This window comes from Mastigoproctus giganteus, chromosome 13 (assembly GCF_048544385.1).
Source record: "Mastigoproctus giganteus isolate SK-2022 chromosome 13, ASM4854438v1, whole genome shotgun sequence".
Taxonomy (NCBI): domain Eukaryota; kingdom Metazoa; phylum Arthropoda; class Arachnida; order Uropygi; family Thelyphonidae; genus Mastigoproctus; species Mastigoproctus giganteus.
This window is the reverse complement of record NC_143587.1, coordinates 39,440,717-39,460,304: the sequence shown is the minus strand read 5'-3', so window position 1 is coordinate 39,460,304 and position 19,588 is coordinate 39,440,717. Positions and strand designations below refer to the sequence as shown.

General features: G+C 37.0%; 1 protein-coding gene across 2 annotated transcripts in view; it reads left to right on the top strand.

Annotated features, from left to right (window-relative positions):
- The window catches only part of Ndae1 (Na[+]-driven anion exchanger 1), a 490,785-nt gene that overhangs the window by 275,233 nt on the left and 195,964 nt on the right, over positions 1 to 19,588 (top strand). For both annotated transcript variants that reach the window (XM_090387778.1, XM_090387777.1), the window contains exon 9: positions 10,835 to 11,080. In XM_090387778.1, coding sequence (XP_090243904.1) covers positions 10,835 to 11,080 — 246 coding nt within the window. The remainder of the gene's footprint in view (positions 1 to 10,834; positions 11,081 to 19,588) is intronic.

The window sequence follows — 19,588 nt, the reverse complement described above, 5'->3', positions numbered from 1 at the left end:
CCTTATGTGATTGACATCGTTATCTCTACTAGCAAATGTTCGATAAATCATCGATAGGACACCATGCAACATTGCAACCTGTCCACAATTCTCGGACAACTTCATGTCTGACCGTATCGTAACTCCCAAGTCCTGTTCCCGACTATTAGTTCAACTCCACCAAGTGTATAAGTTATTTTGGGGTTGCTGTTCCCGAGGCGTAAGACCTTGCATTTTGCTGAATTAAAGCATATCTGCCACTTTTCTGACCATCCCGGAAGTCTATCTAGATCACTCTGAAGAAGCTCTGATTGGTAGCGATCATTAACTAGTCTACTGATCTTTACATCATCTGCAAGTTTAGACCTCACGCCCTCCATCCCTTCATAGATGTCATTTAAGATAATGAAAACAACAGTGGTCCCAATACTGATCCTTGGGGAACCCCACTTCTTACATTAACCCAAAGGAATAACTATTTATCACAACCCCCCTGCCTGGTCCTCTAAAACCATTGTGCTATCCATCTAAGGATTTTCTCTATGATTCCAGCCTGCTCCAACTTATAAAGTAACTGCTGATGTGGGACTGAGTCAAATGCTTTGCTGAAATCCAAGTAAACAATGTCAAAATTATTCCCTAAATCCAGCTCATGAGTGACCCTTTCGAAATAGCGAACCAGATTTGTTAAACATTATTTTCCCTTTACAAAACCATGCTGTGTATCCTACAGAATTCCATTTCCATCTAAATGATCCTGAATTCCACCTTTGATCATTGCCTCCATGATTTTCCCTACTACCGAAGTTAGACTAATGAGTTGGTAATTTTCCGTTACACTCCTAGAACTGCCTTTATGTTCCAATTTACTCCAATCCAATGGAATCTCTCCTGAGTCCAGTGATGCTCTCATAACTAGCCATAATAGTTCAATGCACTTACTGCCTCCTTTATAATTATAGGGTATATACCATCAACCACAGGACCGTTACTCTCCTGTAGGTGCGAAAGTTCTCATTAAATAATCATTTGAAATTTCAACATCATTAATTACATTTTTTCAACTTTTTCCAATAATATCTCATTGACACAAAAGGAGTTTTTTTTATGTAAATATCGATGCAAAGTAACTGTTGAGTTCATCTGCAACTTCAGCTATGATACCTAATATTATCCCACGTCCATTACATAAGGGTCCAATCTGATTTTTCCTTCTGTTCTTTGCATTTATATATGTGAAGAATTCCTTAACTGCACTCTTTGCTCTCTTCTTTACTCCTTATCTCCACTCTTTGCTCTCTTCCAGACTCAGATACTATAGTGAAAATTATACTTCACTGAATAAAACGCCTTTCTCCTTCAGAAAATGATGAACATAATTCAACCATGGAAGACCAGCATGGAACAGAACAACAAATTCTTTCCAAAATAAGAAATTGCCCGACTCCAATGAGATTTTAAAAGATTAACTTTTAACTATTTTGGTTAAAAAAGTTCAAAGCCTAGAAAATATGGACTGAGATCGTCTACGATTATCTCAGTACAATAGTACCAGAATAGAATCTGAAAGGGCATTTTCTGCCACTAATCAAATACTGTATGTACCAAAATTAGATCTATTTTTAAATGATCATACTATTTTTATTTTTTATTTGGTAGTTGTTGGCGCATCGGCTTCTGTGGTCATAATGCACCTCCCAAGGTTTTTGCAGTACTTTGATCCAAGCCCAAGGTGGGATTCGAACCTGCGATCTTTGGGTTGCTAGGCAGGCACTTTACCCACCCAGCTAGCCCGGTCGGCACCATTCTATTGATTTCTTATGTTTCTTAAGAGCTCACTTTATTCGGACAGGTAGTGTGGGGTAACTAAACTTTGAAGTAACAATATGTATTTTTTTGTTTTTAGAATAACTGTATTTTAATTATTTTTTCAGAATATTTATTATTGCAATAAAAGTTTATTTAAAACATGAATCACAGTACTTGTTTTTTTCCTTACTTTTATTCCACCTAATTGTCATCAAAATTTATTGAGGAAAAACTTTTATTTTTGGAATATCGGTATTAATACCGGTATCCCGGTTTCATAAATTAAAAATACCAAAATGCGGGATTAAGATTGACTGGTATTGTAAGCCCTAGTTCGAACCTATAATGCTTATACTGTGCATGGTTTGAAGTTGAGAAGATGAAAGAAGGCACTTGTTGACATTAGACTTGAATTTCTGTAGAGATTGTAATTTTCAGGAAATACATATGAAGGAAAGTTGGCAGAAAATGGCAGTTTAATGAATAAATGAGGAAGAAGAAAAGTTGATTCTGTGAGTTTGAAGTTGGACAGTAAAAGGATGCTGACTGGTTGCAGCAGATTCTTGGACTGGTTTGGAAGTGAGGGAGAGATAGAGAGTGGAAATTATAGAAGACAATTCAGAACTGCCCATGAAAGTATCTATAGAAAAGGCAAGCAATGCAGAAACAATGTCTATGAGATAGAGTGGAGAGATGCTATTAGAGAAGTTAGAAGACAAGAAAGCCATCTACCATCACCACAGTGAACAGTCAGAGAAAAAACTGGATATCCAATTCCAAAAAAAAAATCAGTTTGCAAACCATAAGATGAAAGCATATTTAGAAGACCGCTATATCGAACATGATCAAAAGCCTTTGAAATGTCAAGTGCAACTGCTTGAGTTTCCCCAAACTTTTCCATTGAATTTGTCCATAAATGGGTAACATAAGCCAGAATATCTCCATTGGATTTATGCTTTTGGAATACATACTGGCAATCATCGATCACTTGAAGGCTAGAAAGTTTAATAGTTGGCTGTTAATTAATTTCTTCATTACTTTAGAAAGAGTAGAAATAAGTGCAATGGAATGACAATTGTATGGGAGGGATTTGTCACCCTTTTTAGGAACTGGCTTGATATGAGCAAATTTCCAAGCAGAAGGGAAAAACACCTTAGGTATAAGAAAATGAAGACACAGAACAGGAGTAAGTTCAGCAGTACAAGTTTTGAGAACAATTAAAGAAATATAGTCAGTCCTCGTATAGCATGATAGTTGTGTTCCTAGAAACCCTCGTGCAATATAAACAACAGGCCCTATGGGAAAAATAGGGTTAGGTGCCGACCACCCAAGATTGAACACGCATTTGTAACCAAAACATTACCAAACACAATAAATAAGCGTAATAAAATACGTAAGTATTTTATAACGACTATTACGTAATAAAATATTGCTAATGTTTTTGCTTCTATCGTAAGTAAACTTGTTTTTTGTTTGATTTTCTATCCAAACAGATGACAACGGTTCCATCTCTTCCAATTCCTTGTGTCTTAATCTAATGGATTTTAATCACACTTTGAGTTTTTCCTGCTATGAAAGTTGTTTTTATTTTCTCTGCATTCTTTGTAATTCTCGGCTTTGCCTCATTTAGGTCTGTAGCACGTACAATATCACATGATCTTTCATTTCGCTCAAAGCGTTTCACAATTTCACATTTTTTCTCTATCGACAGAGGCGGACTGACCATAAGCCTTACCGGGGAAACCCCGGTGGGCCGGAGGCTGGCGTGATTTTGGCCATAAACCATAGTATGAGGCCACTATAAATTTTCCTGGGTAAGATTTTTTTTGACCCATCCGCCTCCGTTTATCGATATTGCTTTTCTTTTTCTCTCTGAATCTGCAGTTTCTTCACCAGGACGCTTCCTTTTCACACCTTTTAAGTATTTTACTCATTTTTAGGGAATAAAGCACAATTACAAAACGAGGAGGCACGCTTGATACACATAAACAAAGCTGCGCATGTGTAGGAACTGAATAAACAACACCGTAAAGGCAGAGATACACTATTAACACCTCACATTTTACTAAAGCACATTTCTAGGGGTTACTACCATAAAACAATAAAAACAATTTCCAGTTGCGTTTCTGCTAGTGGAATCTGTTATAAACTGGTAGTAAACTCGATCTAATTGCATTTGCGATTATACCAATAGCTGGAATTGTGTGGGTTTTTACATTATTATGGTGAAATGTGTTTCCCCTTCACTGATATAAAAAAACATACATTTTCAGAATCTTCTCTTCATTCCTATCGTGTTGCGTTTGGTTGGGGTGATTCTGCGTTCGACTGCCATTTCTTGTAAACACAAAGGCGAATCGTGCATAAGCGAATTCGGTTCGTGTTATATAAGATATCATTCCCCTATATATAAATCATGTATGATCGAATTCGTGTAGTGTAAACACGTGTTATACGAGGACTGACTGTACTGTCAGGACCAGGAGCTTTGTTAGCATCAAGATTGTTCAAAATCCTTCTGACATCCCTTTAACGGAATAACACAGGAGGCATTGATTGGAGTGTAATAGGAATGGCAGGAGGTGGTTTACCAAAATCACTAATACACGAATTAGAAGAAAAGTGGGATGCTGGCAATTTAACTTTATCTTTGGCTGAAGTAGTAGCTTTGGCAAGAGATCAAAATGCGAGGCGCCTCTGTAGGCAGGTGGGAAGGAGCAGCAGTGCCGTAGCACACGCTTCTTGATTAGACCGGGGTTTGAGCCCATCACTATCAAATACGGAGGATGCGGAAAGGTCAGGAATGACCACCGCATATTCACCGAGCAATATGGCCTTAGTTGCTAATGCTCCTTAAAAAAAAAAAAAAAACCAAGATCAAAATGCTTTACTACCATTTCCAAGAATCAAGTTTTATATTATTAGCCTGTTCGAAATATAGTTTTGACTGTTTAATAACTGTTTTGCAATTGTTGCGAGGTTTGATTGTAGGCAGTAAATGAACCTGGAGATTTGGATATAAGCCAATTGTGATATGCAAATTCTTATCTTGAACAGCCTTAGCACATTACTTGGGAAACCAAGGTTTAAGTGAAGGATGAGATTTTAAGGTTGAGTGTGGAATAAAGGATTTCATTCCTACTAGAATAATTTTACCGACACGATATGAGCAAATGTTAACATGAGATGATTTGAAATAGTAATTTGACCAAGGAAAAGAAGAAAAGAAATCTTGCATATCAACCCATTTTGAACTCTTGTAATGCCAAACAACACTATGTTGAGAATCGTCACGAGAGAAAGGCCCCATTTGTAGTAGTAGTAGTAGTGGCATGTGATGCAAGAAAGCAAATGTATGAGCTTATGCAGCATCAGCCAAAAAAAAAAAAAATCACACCATTCCCTCCAAATGCCTGTCCAGTTCCTCCTTAAATTTATTCAACCTATCAACTTCCACAGCGACAGACGGATTCATTGAAGAAGAGACCATCACCAAGTTGTGATCTGAGGAGCCTAGAGGAGCACTTACCTCATTGTGTACCTAGAAGGTTGTTAATATGAAAAAGATCAAGTGTGTTGGTTGTGTGGTTAGGATTGTCTGGTATTTTGGTATGTAAATAAACAATCTGTTTGAAGTCATTAGTAATTGCAAAAGCTTCAGCATCTTGACCAACTTAAAGAAAATTGGATAAAAATAAGACTTTGAATGATGAAGAAGATAAGAACAGCCAGTCTCTCGTTAAAGAAGTTTGAGTTAGTACTTAAGTGTACTAGCTCAAACTTGAGCTAGTACTTTTGTGTACTTAAGTCTTTTAAATTGTAAAAATGGAAGAGAGTAAGTTTCTGTTTTATGCTATTTTTTTTAAAGTTTCAATATATATTGTTTATTATTATTTCATTTTTTTTGGAAATGAATTGTGTAAAACATGGCATTTTTAATAATTTATTAAGACTTATGCCAAAGTATATTCAATAAGTACTGTAGTCCGTTAAGAAAAGATATTGAAATATTTGCACTGTTCAAGCAGAATTCAAAAAATCCCAAACATTTTACAAAAATTTTAGTTTGGCCACTTGTCAGATGATACACCACTTTTTTTTTTTTTTTTTTTTATTATTTTTTAAATATATTTTTATATTTTGGATGCTGCTGCCGCTGGGTTAATGACCTCTTTGACTCATCTTTTGACCCATCATGATCCACCAAGTCTCTTTGTCTCATAGACATTCATTTTCTGGCCATGCTTTTTCCGATAGATATTTCCATCAGCACTATTCTTTTGAATTGGTATTTCTAATCCCCCATTTTCTTCCAAGCCAATCTGAACATGTGTACAACCAGTCAGCATCCATTCACTTTACAACACCAAATTCACAGAACTAACTTTTTCTCTTCTTCATTTATTCCTTCTACCTCTGCTTTGTAGCACAACCTTCCTTTGCATATATTTTACAAAAATAAGCTGCAGAAATTTTAGTCTAATATCAACAAGTATCTTCTGTAATCCCAACCTACAACTCTTACACAGTACTAAGAACTGTAGGGTCTAATCACTTTTATGTTTAGGGTTTTCATGGAGGGGGAATAATCAGGGTTTGCTCAGAGGCAAGTCAAAGAAGACAGACCTGTTTTAAGTTGACTCCAACAGCTTTAGTGAAGGAGATTAAATTCAAGTGTCTGGTAGAAAAAAATGTTTTGTTTAAATTTAATTCTTCACTTTTCTAAAGTATTTCTGCTAAGTTAAATTCATTATTACCCCAGTAGCTTTATTTTAACTTCACTAGTGGATAAATTTTTGTAACAGTTTAATTTATGTAATACCTTGTTAATTTAAATTCTGTAATCTTTCTTAAGATCAGATTTTACCTAAATTATGGTTGTTACATTATCCACTTTCAGTACATTGTGTCCAAGGACACTGTTACTCAGGTGGAAATGCCCGCAGGCAATTCCTGTGTGTGTGTGTGTGTGTGTCACGAGTGCGTCGCTTGTATACCTTGTGGCATGTATTCTAAGGTCGATCTAGTAGAAAAACAAGCTAAACTGAGGATTCTGTTCTTTTCATACAATGTAAGGAGTGTACAATCCAAAATTAAAACTTTATGCACTACAAAAAGAATTTGAGTCACTGAAGAAACAAGTGCTTGCCCTAGGAACAAATGTTACTGGAAGTTCATCAGAGACTCAAGTATCTCATGACCTGCCAAGTGATGCAACCCCTGATTTGAGTCAGAGAACAGAACAGTCAAGTGCATACTGCTCTAGTTGAAGGAGATTGTTTTATTGGGAGACTGTTGTCAGGGAAATGGTTAGCTTTTTTGTAATGAAGGTATATGGATCAGAACCAGAATGAGGAGAGCTCGAGACATCTTCAAGACTGCCCTGGTCAGACTGACCAGTCTGCAATCGCGGAGCACTTCTAATCGACCCATCATGACCTTAACCCCAAGCGCAATTACGAAGTGATTGACCAATCCCGACACTTTTGCCACCACCTCTGGCTAGAGTCACTTAACATCTTGTGCAATTCCAGAACTAGGAATCGCTGCAAGGGCACAAGGCTATACCCTATCTTAGTGGCAATTATCTTCAAACTGGATAAATGCTGGCAGCAAATCCAAACATGTCCGTGCAACAACGAGCAGCAACCTAGTAGTTAAATGTTTAATCTCGTGCACGATCACTGCACGCACAACTCTGTATTCGTTAAAAATTTTAACATACCGTGGCCTCACCATGTTATGTCAAGGATCTGGGTATATTCTTACCACATGTACGCCATATCCAAAAATTTCATTACTTCATACAGCATGTCCCCCCCCCCCTACTTTTCTTACTATTGAATACACCATAAATTGTCAAACTAATAGAGCAAGCTTATCTTCGAAAAGATCTAAACCTCCCAAGGACTTCCTAATTCATTTCACGAATATACGTGGTCTCAATTGTAATCTCAACGATGTCCATTTCCACTTTCAGTCTGCCAAACCCCATGTACTTTTTCTGACAGAATCTCAGTTATCAGTTGATTCAACTACTGCTCATCTCAGATGCCCAAATTATTCGCTGTATGATTCCTTTCGCCTCAAAGGTGGTACTTGTGCATATGTCCGTTCTGATATTCCATGTCAGAGACTTGGCAATTAGGAATCTCCTCTCTTTGATCTTCTCTGGCTTAAACTCTCTCTACCTCATTGTGTCAGATTCATCTGTTGTCTCTACCATTCTCCCAACTCCCCCAATCACTTGGAGCTCTTTGACTTCCTCTCTTTGCAACTTGACTCTCTCCAGTCCAACTTTCCTAACAGTGAGTTAATTTTCCTTGGTGATTTTAATGTTCACAACTCCAGCTGGCTTCCGTTTTCTAGTCACACCGATCCAGTAGGTCAACATGCTGAGGCTTTTGCAATTACTAATGACCTAGCACAGATTGTTCATTTACCTACAAGAATACTGCACAATCCTAACCATACAGCCAATACGCTTGATCTTTTTCTCACAAACGACCCTTCTTCCTCAGATCACAACTTGGTGGTTCTATTCTCTAATGGAGCCTTTATCTCATGGCTATTCCCAACCTAGTGTTGTTTGGCATTATAAGAATGCAAAATGGGATGACCTGTGAGATTTCTCTTCCTTGGTTGGATTACTCTTTCAAACTTCTGATGGCAACGTTTGCTCAGATCGTGTCAGTGAAATTATTCTTGCAAGAATGGAATCCTTTATCCCCCAGTGCACTTTAAAATCTTGTCCTTTATCTACTTGTCCTTTAACCTTGGTTTTCCAATAAATGTGCTAAGGCTGTTCAAGAGAAGAATGTTGCATATCGTAATTGGCTTGTTTCCAATTCTTCTGTGTTGTTTTTTTTTTTTTTTTTTTTTTGCATACACCAAAGCTCGCAACAATTGTAAAACAGTTGTTAATCAGTCCAAACTAGATTTTGAACAGGCTAAGAGTAGAAAACATGCTTCTTGCCCTAATTGTAGCCAAGCATTTTGATCTCTTGCCAAAGCTATTGGCTGCAACTGTTGCCCATCTCTGCCAAAACCAGATGGTTCTGTTGTTACTTAAGCCAAGGATAAAACTGACCTGCTAGCATCTCATTTTTCTTCCAACTCGTGTATTAATGATCTTGGTAAAACACCTCCCACCATTCTCTTCCGTCAAAAGGATGTCAGAAGTATTTTGACAATTCCTGATGCTAAGAAAGCTCCAGGTCTTGATGGTATTTCTCCACTTGTTCCCAAAACCTGTGCTCCTTCTTTGCCACCTTTTTTTGCTTTCGTATTCCAAAGATATTTTTCCTTCTACTTGGAAATTTGCTCATATCCAGCCAGTTATTAAAAAGGGTGACAAATCCCTCCAATCCAATTATCATTCCATTGCAATTACTTCTACTCTTTCTAAAGTAATGGAGAAATCAATTAACTGCCTACTCGTAAACTACATTGAAACCTTCTTTCTGATGAACGATTGCCGATATGGATTCCGTTAGCGTCGATCCACTGGTGATATTCTGGCTTATGTTACCCATCTTTTAACAAATTCAATGGAAAAGTTTCATGAAACACAAACAGTAGCTCTTGACATCTCAAAGGCATTCGATCATGTTTGGCATAACGGTCTTCTAAACAAGCTTCCATCTTATGGTTTGCCAACTGTTTTTTTTGTAATCGGTTCTCCAGATTGTTCACTGAGGGTGATGGTAGATAACTCTCTGTCTTCTAACTTCTCCACTAATGCTGGTGTCCCCCAAGGTTTATTTCTTTCCCCCACTCTTTTTGTCTTGTAAATTAATGACCTTCTATTTACTGAAAATCCTATCCCTATTTTTTGCCGATGATAGCACATTGCACTCCACTTTCCAATTTGAGAAACCTTGCCCTGCTCAATCAGCTTCAACTTCTTGAATATCATCTTCCAATTCCTTAAATGCCGATCTCCAGGTAATTTAGTTGATTTCAATCCTTCTAAAACTCAGTCTTGTCTTATATCTGGCAAAAAGGATTCTTCTGCAACTATGCTTATCTTTGGTGACACTCCAATTTCTAGGCAAGATGATATATTTCTCTTGGCACAAGCACATTACAGATATTGCTTCCTCTGCATCTAAAAAACTTGGTTTTCTCTTTCGCTCTTGGCATTACTTTTCTTCCAAACAGCTGTTCCCTCTATGCAAATCGCAAATCTGCCCTACCATGGAATATTGTTTCCATATCTGTCTGTCGTGTCCCCAAAATCTAGAAGCTCTCAGGCTTCTAGATTCCATTCAGAAGAGGGCAGTTAGATTAATTAATGACTCATCTCTAACAGAACTTCTCCACTTGCTGTCTCATAGACGTACTGTTTCTGCTGCATGCCTTTTCTACAGATACTTCCATGGGCACTGTTCTGAATTGGTTTTATAATTCCTGCTCTCTCTCTCAAAACAGTCCGAATGCGTGCCGTCAACAGCCATCTTCTATTTACTGTCCAACTTCAAACTCAGAGCCAACTTTCATCTTCCTCGTTTATTCATTCAACTGCCGTTTTCTGGAACAACCTTCCTTCATAAGTATTTCCTGAAAATCACAGTCTACAGAAGTTGAAGTCTAATGTCGACAAATATCTTCTTCTCAACCTCCAGCCCAAGCACGGTACTAAGTACTATAGGTTTTAATGCCTCTAGTGTTTGGGGTTTTCATAAAAAAATGTATAAAAAAAAAAAAAATACAAACCATTAGTAGTCTGCTGATATTAAGGTGACTGTTTAAATACTGTAGTTGAATAAACAAATCAGTATAATAATGTAGGATTTGGAAACTATAATGCAAGTCTAAATTAACAAGAATATTATTATTTGTTATGATGTTTAATTAATAAACATTGTAAGAAATATTTATAAGCTGAGTAAGATAATTATATGCACCCTATCAAAACAATTTTCTTCCGAACCTCATATCCTGAAATGCATTTATGTGACTGAAGCCTTTAAAATGTGTATTTATGTATAATCAAAATTACATTTTAATCATTTGATATCTTTCTTTTTCTCTATCCCATCAGCTTAATCAAGCCTTCATGAGGAAAATTCCTCCTGGTGCTGAAGCCTCAAACATTTTGGTAGGAGAGGTTGACTTTTTAGACCGTGCCATTATTTCCTTTGTTCGTCTTGGTCAAGCCTGCAATCTGGGTGATCTCACAGAAGTTCCAGTTCCCACACGTTTCTTGTTTATTTTGTTAGGACCTCAGGGTAACTTAGGACGATATCATGAAATTGGCCGTGCCATGGCCACTTTAATGTCAGATGAGGTACAATTTATATGTATAATTTAAAAAAAATTTCTTAATCATTTAAGATCAGGAACTAATAGATTTGAAGGTGTGTGTGTGTGTGTGTGTGTGTGTGTGTGTGTGTGTGTGTGTGTGTGTGTGTGTGTGTGTGTGTGTGTGTGTGAGAATGTTTAAAATTTTTTATATGTAAGTAAAATATATAAATAAGGAAAAAGTTACTAGTGCCACTAATTATCAGAGAAACCCAGTGACCATTATGAATATTAGTTTAGTGATAAAAGTAATGGAGAGAAGGGGAAATAGAAGAATGAATATATAGACAAGGATTAAGGAAATTAAATTCAAGTATAGGAAAAAAAAAAAATAAAAAAAAAAATAAATAAAATATATATATATATATATATATATATGTTTTTTTTTTTAAAGAAAGGTCATCGATGATCTGTATGCCCTACGTAATATAATTATTTATTGGCACAATTTATTAGACCTTATTTTTGCTGCAAAATTTTAAAATTTTGTTCTCATCACATGTACCATAGCATACAGAACATGTCGGAAACAGAAGCAAGAAAATTGCTGTCTTTCTCATAATTTCGGTGGATGGCTTCTGATGAAGACACTGAAATTATGAAAAACACTGCAATGTAATCGTATTTTGGTCACCTTTTCATTTCTTATTTTTAATTTCTTGCCAACTATCTGTCTCTCTTTTTCATATCTTACCTGGTCACCTCATCCTACTGTATATATCGCTACATTCCTTGTCCATTTAATCGAGTTCATTTCTGATGGATCCTGATGTTCATTTCTGATGTACCTCAAAAGAGAACTTGTTAAAATTATTGAAGAGGGGTATTGTGTTATACTTCTCAACAAGTTTTTAACATAGATGAAGCAGGACTTTTGTGGAAACGAATGCCTAAAAGAAGTTTCATATTGAAAGAAGAAAAAAACATGCCAGGTTTCAAAGCGGCAAAGGATCGGTTGACTTTATTGTTGGGTGGTAACGCTGCGGGGAATTTAAAATTAATACCCCTTTTAGTTTATTTGGAAGAGGGCCAAAGTTCATCTCAAAATGCACACATTTTTCATGATTAAATTCATCAATTAAATGAAATCAATTAAATTCATTATTTTAATTGGAATTTTAAGTTTACTTTTGATACGCAAGTAGTTACCACATAATTATACGTATGTAATGCAGAATATTTTGTATGTGCAAATATTTGAATATTAAATATTTTGACCGACATTTGTGCATCTTTTCATTACTGTTTATTATTCATTAGGAAATATCCTATGGCACCGACCGCAGCTCATAAATACGTATGTTACCTTATGGGAAAGCGGGGCTCGCTTAGCGCGGATTCACTTAGCGCTCTGTTTTTCCGGAATGAATGATCAGCGTTAAGCGGGGGTCACCTGTAATTGAAACATGCGTTAATCGAACTCGTGTTATGCGAGGTCTGGCTGTATTAATTTGTATCTGTACTGGTTTGAAATCACTTTCCTTAGGACATTATTTTATTTAGATGTGTAGATCTTTGTGTGTTTAACTATCCAAATTTTCTTGGACAATTTTGGCCACTTATATCTCCAGGAGCTTATCTTGGAAAAACCAAAATGGCAATTACTTGGACATGAATATTACTAATGATAATGGGCATACTCAGGGGTGTTCCTGGTGTATGTGGCTCCGGGTGGCAGTTGAAATTTTGCACCTACCCTTAAAATTTTCTTCATATGGGTATGTAAGTTTCAGGTTTTCAGGCAACTCTTGAACATTGCCACCCAGGTGCAGTAAAACCCTTGCATTCCCCCCCCCCTCCGGGCATACTAATATTAATCTTTATAATAAATGTGATGCCTTCAACTTTGAGGTGATTAATTTTTCTCAGTGGTTATCCAATATTTCCAAAATTTTTCACTCTAATATCATTCTTTCTCGTTGTATCAGGATTGCCATCATTTGTAAAGATTCCAATATTGCCATTTGTAACATTAGAAAATTCTACCTTAAACTCTTTGGCAACTTGTTTATCACTTTTTTTTGGCTGGTGCAGCATAAGCATCAGGCTTTCTTGCACCATACGGGTAATAATAATAATAATTTGATACAATGCAATTTATTTTCATCAAAAGAATTTGTTTACAATAAATGAACTTGTTAAGAAAAGTAAATTTCATGACAACAAGTTGTAATTCTTCATATACAACAGTTTTTCCATACAAATTTTTCCATACTAACAGAAACGATAATGAAATCACAACACACAGTACATTCCACACTGCTGTTGTTGTTTGTTATTTGGTTTTTAGGAGCATTAGCAATTAAGGCCATATTGCTCCGGGGATATGCGGTGGTCATTCCCTGACCTTTTCGCATCCTCCATATTTGGTGGGCACAGGCTTGAACCTCTAATCAAGAAGTGTGTGCTATGTAAGATAAATTACTATGTCTGTACGCAATGCTGCTCCTGCCCACCTGACTACAGAGGCGAAAAATCCCACACTGCGAACAGACATAGTAATTTATCTTACATAGCAATTCTAATCTACTGTACCATTGAGTAACAAAAATTTTCTTATTAGGAATTTTAATTTGGAGATAGGATAACTTCTCTTGAGCCTGAAATCAACACTAGCCAACAAGAACAAGTTGTTTTATTATATTCATTGTATGCTTATCTCCAAAAATCTGTTTAGTACCCTAAGGTAAGGCAAAACAATTGCTTTTGGGTTCCTTATATTATGTGAGAAATTCCTTTGCGGATTCAACTCTTCAAAAATAGTGTTAAGATTTTTCAAGATTAAATTTAACTTCAGTTTTTTAACTGGATAAAGTATTTTTTTATTTCAACAAAAATTGCCATCTCTCTTATTCAGGTCATTCCAAAAGTTTATGCCCATTAAAAGACTCAAAATCCTGTTAATCAAGTTATTATTTCAGTTATATTTGCTAATGCCCATATATTTACTAAATAATTGAGTTGGGAGTCCACAAATGCATAATTAGTTGCCTCCGTAGCCGAGTGGTTAGGAGCGGGAGTGCAGTAGCACACGCTCTTTAAGTAGACCGGGGTCCAAGCCCCTGACTGCTGAATACGGTCGATCTGCCAACCCGCGCTGGACCAGCGTGGCAGATTATGGTCAAATTCCCTCAGCATGAATTCTTGAGGAGGCTTCCATCTTGCAGTGGGTTGATAATGGCTGCACTTTACCTTTAATTTGCGTCTCCGTAGCCAGGTGGGAAGGAGCAGCAGTGCGTAGCACACGCTTCTTGATTAGACCGGGGTTCGAGCCCATCACCACCAAATATGGAGGATGCGGAAAGGTCAAGGAATGACCACTGCATATCCCGGAGCAATATGGCCTTAGTTGCTAATGCTCCTAAAAACGAAATAACAAACAAATAACAAACTTTACCTTTAAAGGGCTCCGTAGCCGAGTGGTCGGGAGTGCAATGGCACACGCCCTTTGAATAGACCAGGGTTCAAGCCCCTGACTGCTAAATACGGTCGATCTGCCAACCTGCACTGGACCAGCGTGGCAGATTATGGTCCATTTCCCTCAGCATGAATTGTTGAGGAGGCTTCCATCCTGCAGTGGGTTGATAATGGCTGCAATTTATTTTTATTTTTTTATTTAATGCATCATCAGCCATTTTCAATCCACTGCAAGATAAGGCCTCGCCCGCAACTTTCCAGTTCTTTCTGTTTTGAGCACTGGCCATCCATTTACTACCCAAAAACTCATGAATTTCATCTATCCATCTCTGCCTTTGTCTTCCAGGTTTTCTTCTAGCTCCTCTTGGGTACCATTCTGTTATTTTCTTAGTCCATCTGTCATCATGTCTTCTAGCTATGTGTCCTGCCCAAGACCATTTTAGTTCTTTAGTTTTGATAAGAATGTCCTTTAGTTGAGTTTGCTGCCTAATCCATGTGTTTCTCTTCTTATCTAACAGTCTGATTCCCAGTATAATTCATTCCATTCTTCGCTGTGTAGTTCTCAGCTTCTCTTCCATTCTTTTGACGAGTGCCCAAGTTTCACTTCCATAAGTCATGGTAGGGAGTATACATTGATTCATTATTTTACGTTTCAGACAAACTGGGATATTGCTCTTCAGTATGTGACTATATTTCCTGAATGCTATCCATCCAAAATTTATTCTTCTCTTGACTTCCAGCCATTTATCATTATTACAGCTAACAACTTGTCCCAGATAAGTATATGACTCCACCTTTTCAGTTACTGCTGCTTCAATCATTATTTCCCTTTCCGTGGCATACTTGTTCATCATTACTTTTGTTTTAGCCATATTCATCTTTAGACCAAAATCCTTACTAACTGTGCATGACTGATTAAGAGTAACTGGTTTAGGTACTCTCCGTTCACATTGACTCCTTTCTGCAACCAGTCTAATCTTCTGAAAGCTTCCTCAAGGGCAGCAGTAAACAACTTCGGAGATATTTTGTCTCCTTGTCGAACTCCTTTCTTGATTTTAAATTTCCTACTGTCTTTGTCTAGTCTAATAAAGGAAGTAACACTCTCGTATATTTTCTTCAAAATCAATATATTAGCATTAGTAGAGGCATTTGATGAAGAAAGCAAGCTTATGCAGCATCAATAAATAAATAAAAAATAACCACTTCCACTTCACCCCTCTGTTCGTTCGAAATACCTGTCCAGCTGAGCTTTAAACTTATTTAGGCTATCAACTTCCACGACAAGGGATGGAAGTCTGTTCCACCAACCAACCACCTGCTGGCTAAAGGCAAATTTCCTCACGTGTATCCCACATCCCATCCATCTTTCCTCAATTTGAATTTATGCCCTCTCAGGTGATTATTCTGAGCAAGAGGAAGAATCCCATCAGCATTGAGCATGCTCAAACCATTCAAGGCTTTATACACCTCTATCAGATCACCTCGCTGGTGCCTAGTCTCCAGACACTGTAATTTGCAAAACTTAAGCCTTTCTTCATAAGAGCACCCCTTTGTTCCATTCACTAATCTTGTTCTTCTCTGTACTCGTTCCAGCATCTCTACATCCTTCTTGAAATGAGGCCTCCAGACCTGTATACAGTACTCTAGGTGTGGCCTGACCATTGCCTTATACAAGGGAATAATCACCTCCTTATCCCTGCTAGAAAAATTCCTATATATCATCGACAATACACCATGAGCTACTCTTGCAGCCCGTCTGCACTGCTCAAAAACTTCATATCTGCCTGCACAACCACCCCCAGGTCCCTTTCATTCTCTACTACTGTCAGTGTAGTACCACAGAGTTGATATGTTGCTCTGGGGTTGCTGTTTCCCATACGTAGTACTTTACATTTGTCAATGTTAAACTTCATTTGCCACCTCTACCCATCTGCTCAACCTTTCCAGATCCTGTTGCAGTAGCATAGTGTCAGTAGTGTGCTTGAAAACCTGCCAACCTTTGTATCGTCTGCAAACTTGGACATTAAGCTTGATATACCATCATCAATATCATTTATAAATACAGAAAACAATAATGGACCCAATACTGAACCCCGAGGGACTCCACTAATAACATTAGTCCACGATTAGCAGTGTCCATTGATTACCACTCTCTGTCTTCTCCTCCTCAACCACCCCTTTATCCATAGCAGCAATTTGCCTCCAATGTCACACTGCTCCAATTTGTGCAGCAGTCTTCCATGTGCAGCAGTATCAAAAGCCTTTTTAAGATCCAAGTATATAATATCAAGGTTATTCCCTGCATCCAGTTCTTTTGTGACTGCATCATAGTATCCAATCAAATTTGTCAGACAAGGCTTTCCCTTAACAAATCCATTCTGTTTCTGAATTATTGCTGCAGTCTTGTCTAGATGATCCTGCAATGCATCTTTAACCAGTGACTCCATTATTTTACCCGAAACAGAAGTTAAACTAACTGGTCTGTAATTACTCGTGTCACCCTTCGATCCTCCCCCTTTGTGAATTGAGGATACATTTGCTCATTTCCAGTCCGTGGGGACCTCTCCTGAATCCAAGGATGGTCTCATAATTATGGCTAAGGGTTTGCTTAGTTGCTTTGCCGCCTCCTTTAATATAACTGGATAGATCCCATCCACCCCAGGTGCTTTTCTTATGTTTAACTTCAACAATTTCTCCTCCACTTTGCTTTCAGTTATTACAAAATCATTAAGTATCCTGCTACAATTTGATAACCTTCTGCCATTTTCAAACCTTAATAATTCCTCATGTGTGAATGTAGATGCAAAATACTCATTCAGCTTGTTTCCTATCTGAGCAGGATCATCAACAGTCGAACCATGGATGTCAAGTGGACCTATCAGATTCATCCCCTTCCTTTTAGAGTTTATGTAAGTAAAGAAATCCTTGCTGTTTTTCTTAGCATCTTTTGCCAAGGATTTCTCGTAATCTGCCTTCGCCTGCCTAACCTCCTTTGTGACCTGATTACAGACTAGCTTATATCTGCCATAGGCTTCTGAGTTGCTTGATAATTTTTATGCATCCCATGCATTTTTCTTCTCTGTTACGAGTCTCATTAGTTCATTAGATAACCATTTAGGTATAAACGTTTCCGGCTATGGGTTCCTATGCGATTCACATTCCTTTAGATGTTACCTACCTCCCCTAAACATTTGTACCAATATTTTTGAGGTACCCTGTATATACAGAAACTGTTTTCTTTCTATAATAACTTTTTACTGCCTTCACAAAAAATTTTCGTCATTTTCTCTTGTTGCCTTGTTCGTTAATTACTTTCTTGTGTGTGCTGAATTGTGTTTATCGTGTTAACATCCCCCTTTTTCCCCCCTCTCCGCTAGAGGTTACCAGCTTGCAATGTATATATTAAGCCACTTCCAGTTCTGATTTATTTTTCATCTGTACCATAGTCATCTGTGGTTGAGTTCTGTGTATATGCATTCTCTGTAGTGTCAACATGCCCACTACATGATTTCCCTCCCCCCCCCCTTTTTTTTTTCATACATCTTGACTTTAATTCCTTATTGTTGATTTCATTAAATTTAAACTACTTTATTTATCTACTCTTATTTTGACCACCTTGTTTGACATGTAATATTGCACCCAAAACAGGGGCACACTGTCATTTTTTCCTACAATCCTGATTGTAGGAAAAAGCAGCAATATCGTTGATACCCTGAAAATAAAAACATCATTTTTGTTTTTATTTTCAGGTTGTAAGTTATGTGCCAACATTCTTTTATAATCTATTTGTATGATTTTTATACTTTAAATAATTTCATTTCCTTACTCCTTCTTTACTCCTTTTCTATTTATTCACTTTTCCTATTTCCCTTTCTCTCCATTACTTTTATCATTAAACTATATATATATAGTTTGTTGATATGGGGCATAATGGTCAGTCTGTTTTTGTTATTTTGGTTTTATTTTATTTTATTGTAGTTAGTTTAGTCTCTATTTGTTATATTTCACGTAATTCAGAACTGGCAACTTATGTGGGGTACCGCTAAATTTAGCCGGTGCCAACCAAATACGGAGGATGTGGAAAGGTCAGAGAATGTGACCTTTCCACATGTGGAAAGGTCACATTCTCTGACCTTTATTACTTAAATTCTTAAGTAATTACTTAAGAATTTAAGCCAATTACTTAAATTCTTAAGTAATTGGCTCCAAAATTTTAAAATTGATTTATTTATTATTTTGAATTGGATTTTGTAAATTTATTTATAGATTTTCTGCTACAAGTTTTAGTCTTACCTTTCCTCCCTCCGTGTTGATTAAATATTATGTTTAATTTATTATTTTTTGCTCAACAGTTTTGCCATGCTACTGGCATTAATTTTGATTTATATTTAATATCGTGTGTGTGTGTGTGTGTGTGTGTGTGTGTGTGTGTGTGTGTGTGTGTGTGTGTGTGTCAGTGCTTTTTTTTGGGTTGGTACGCAATGGTACGCCGTACCGGCACCTCTATTAACGATGACATGTGACATTTGGATGCAGTGCACTTCGAAAGTTGTAATATTCTGTAAATTTTTTTTTACATGTTTACCTACTATTCAAATAAGCTTATAATGATTTAACTGAATTTACATTTTTCACTGTCTGTTGCTAAGATATTTTCTACATAAAACTGTATAACCATTTTTATAATTCTAAATTATTCAGTTGGACCTCTGTTTAATGATGTCCTTTTATAGCAAATTATTTTGAATTCCCCTTGGAAGTTACATTTAAAATACTTTCCGTTGAGCAAAGAAAATTTTCATATAGTAAACGGAGAATTAACTCTGTATGCACTGTTTGCATTTCTGGTCTTCAGGCAATTTGGGCAATTAGTGCTGCTATGCGAATTAAAAGAGCTAAAGGGATTATCATTCTACAACTTAGTGGTACCTTGTAAAACCTATCCAACCACCTGTCCCACATATGGAGAAGTCTCACTGGTCAACAGTGAGCAGATCAAGGGGTATTCCGAATGAGCTCTGGTCCACTTTCTACTGGCACCTCCGTAGGCAAGTGTTTGGAGCACCAGTGCGTAGCA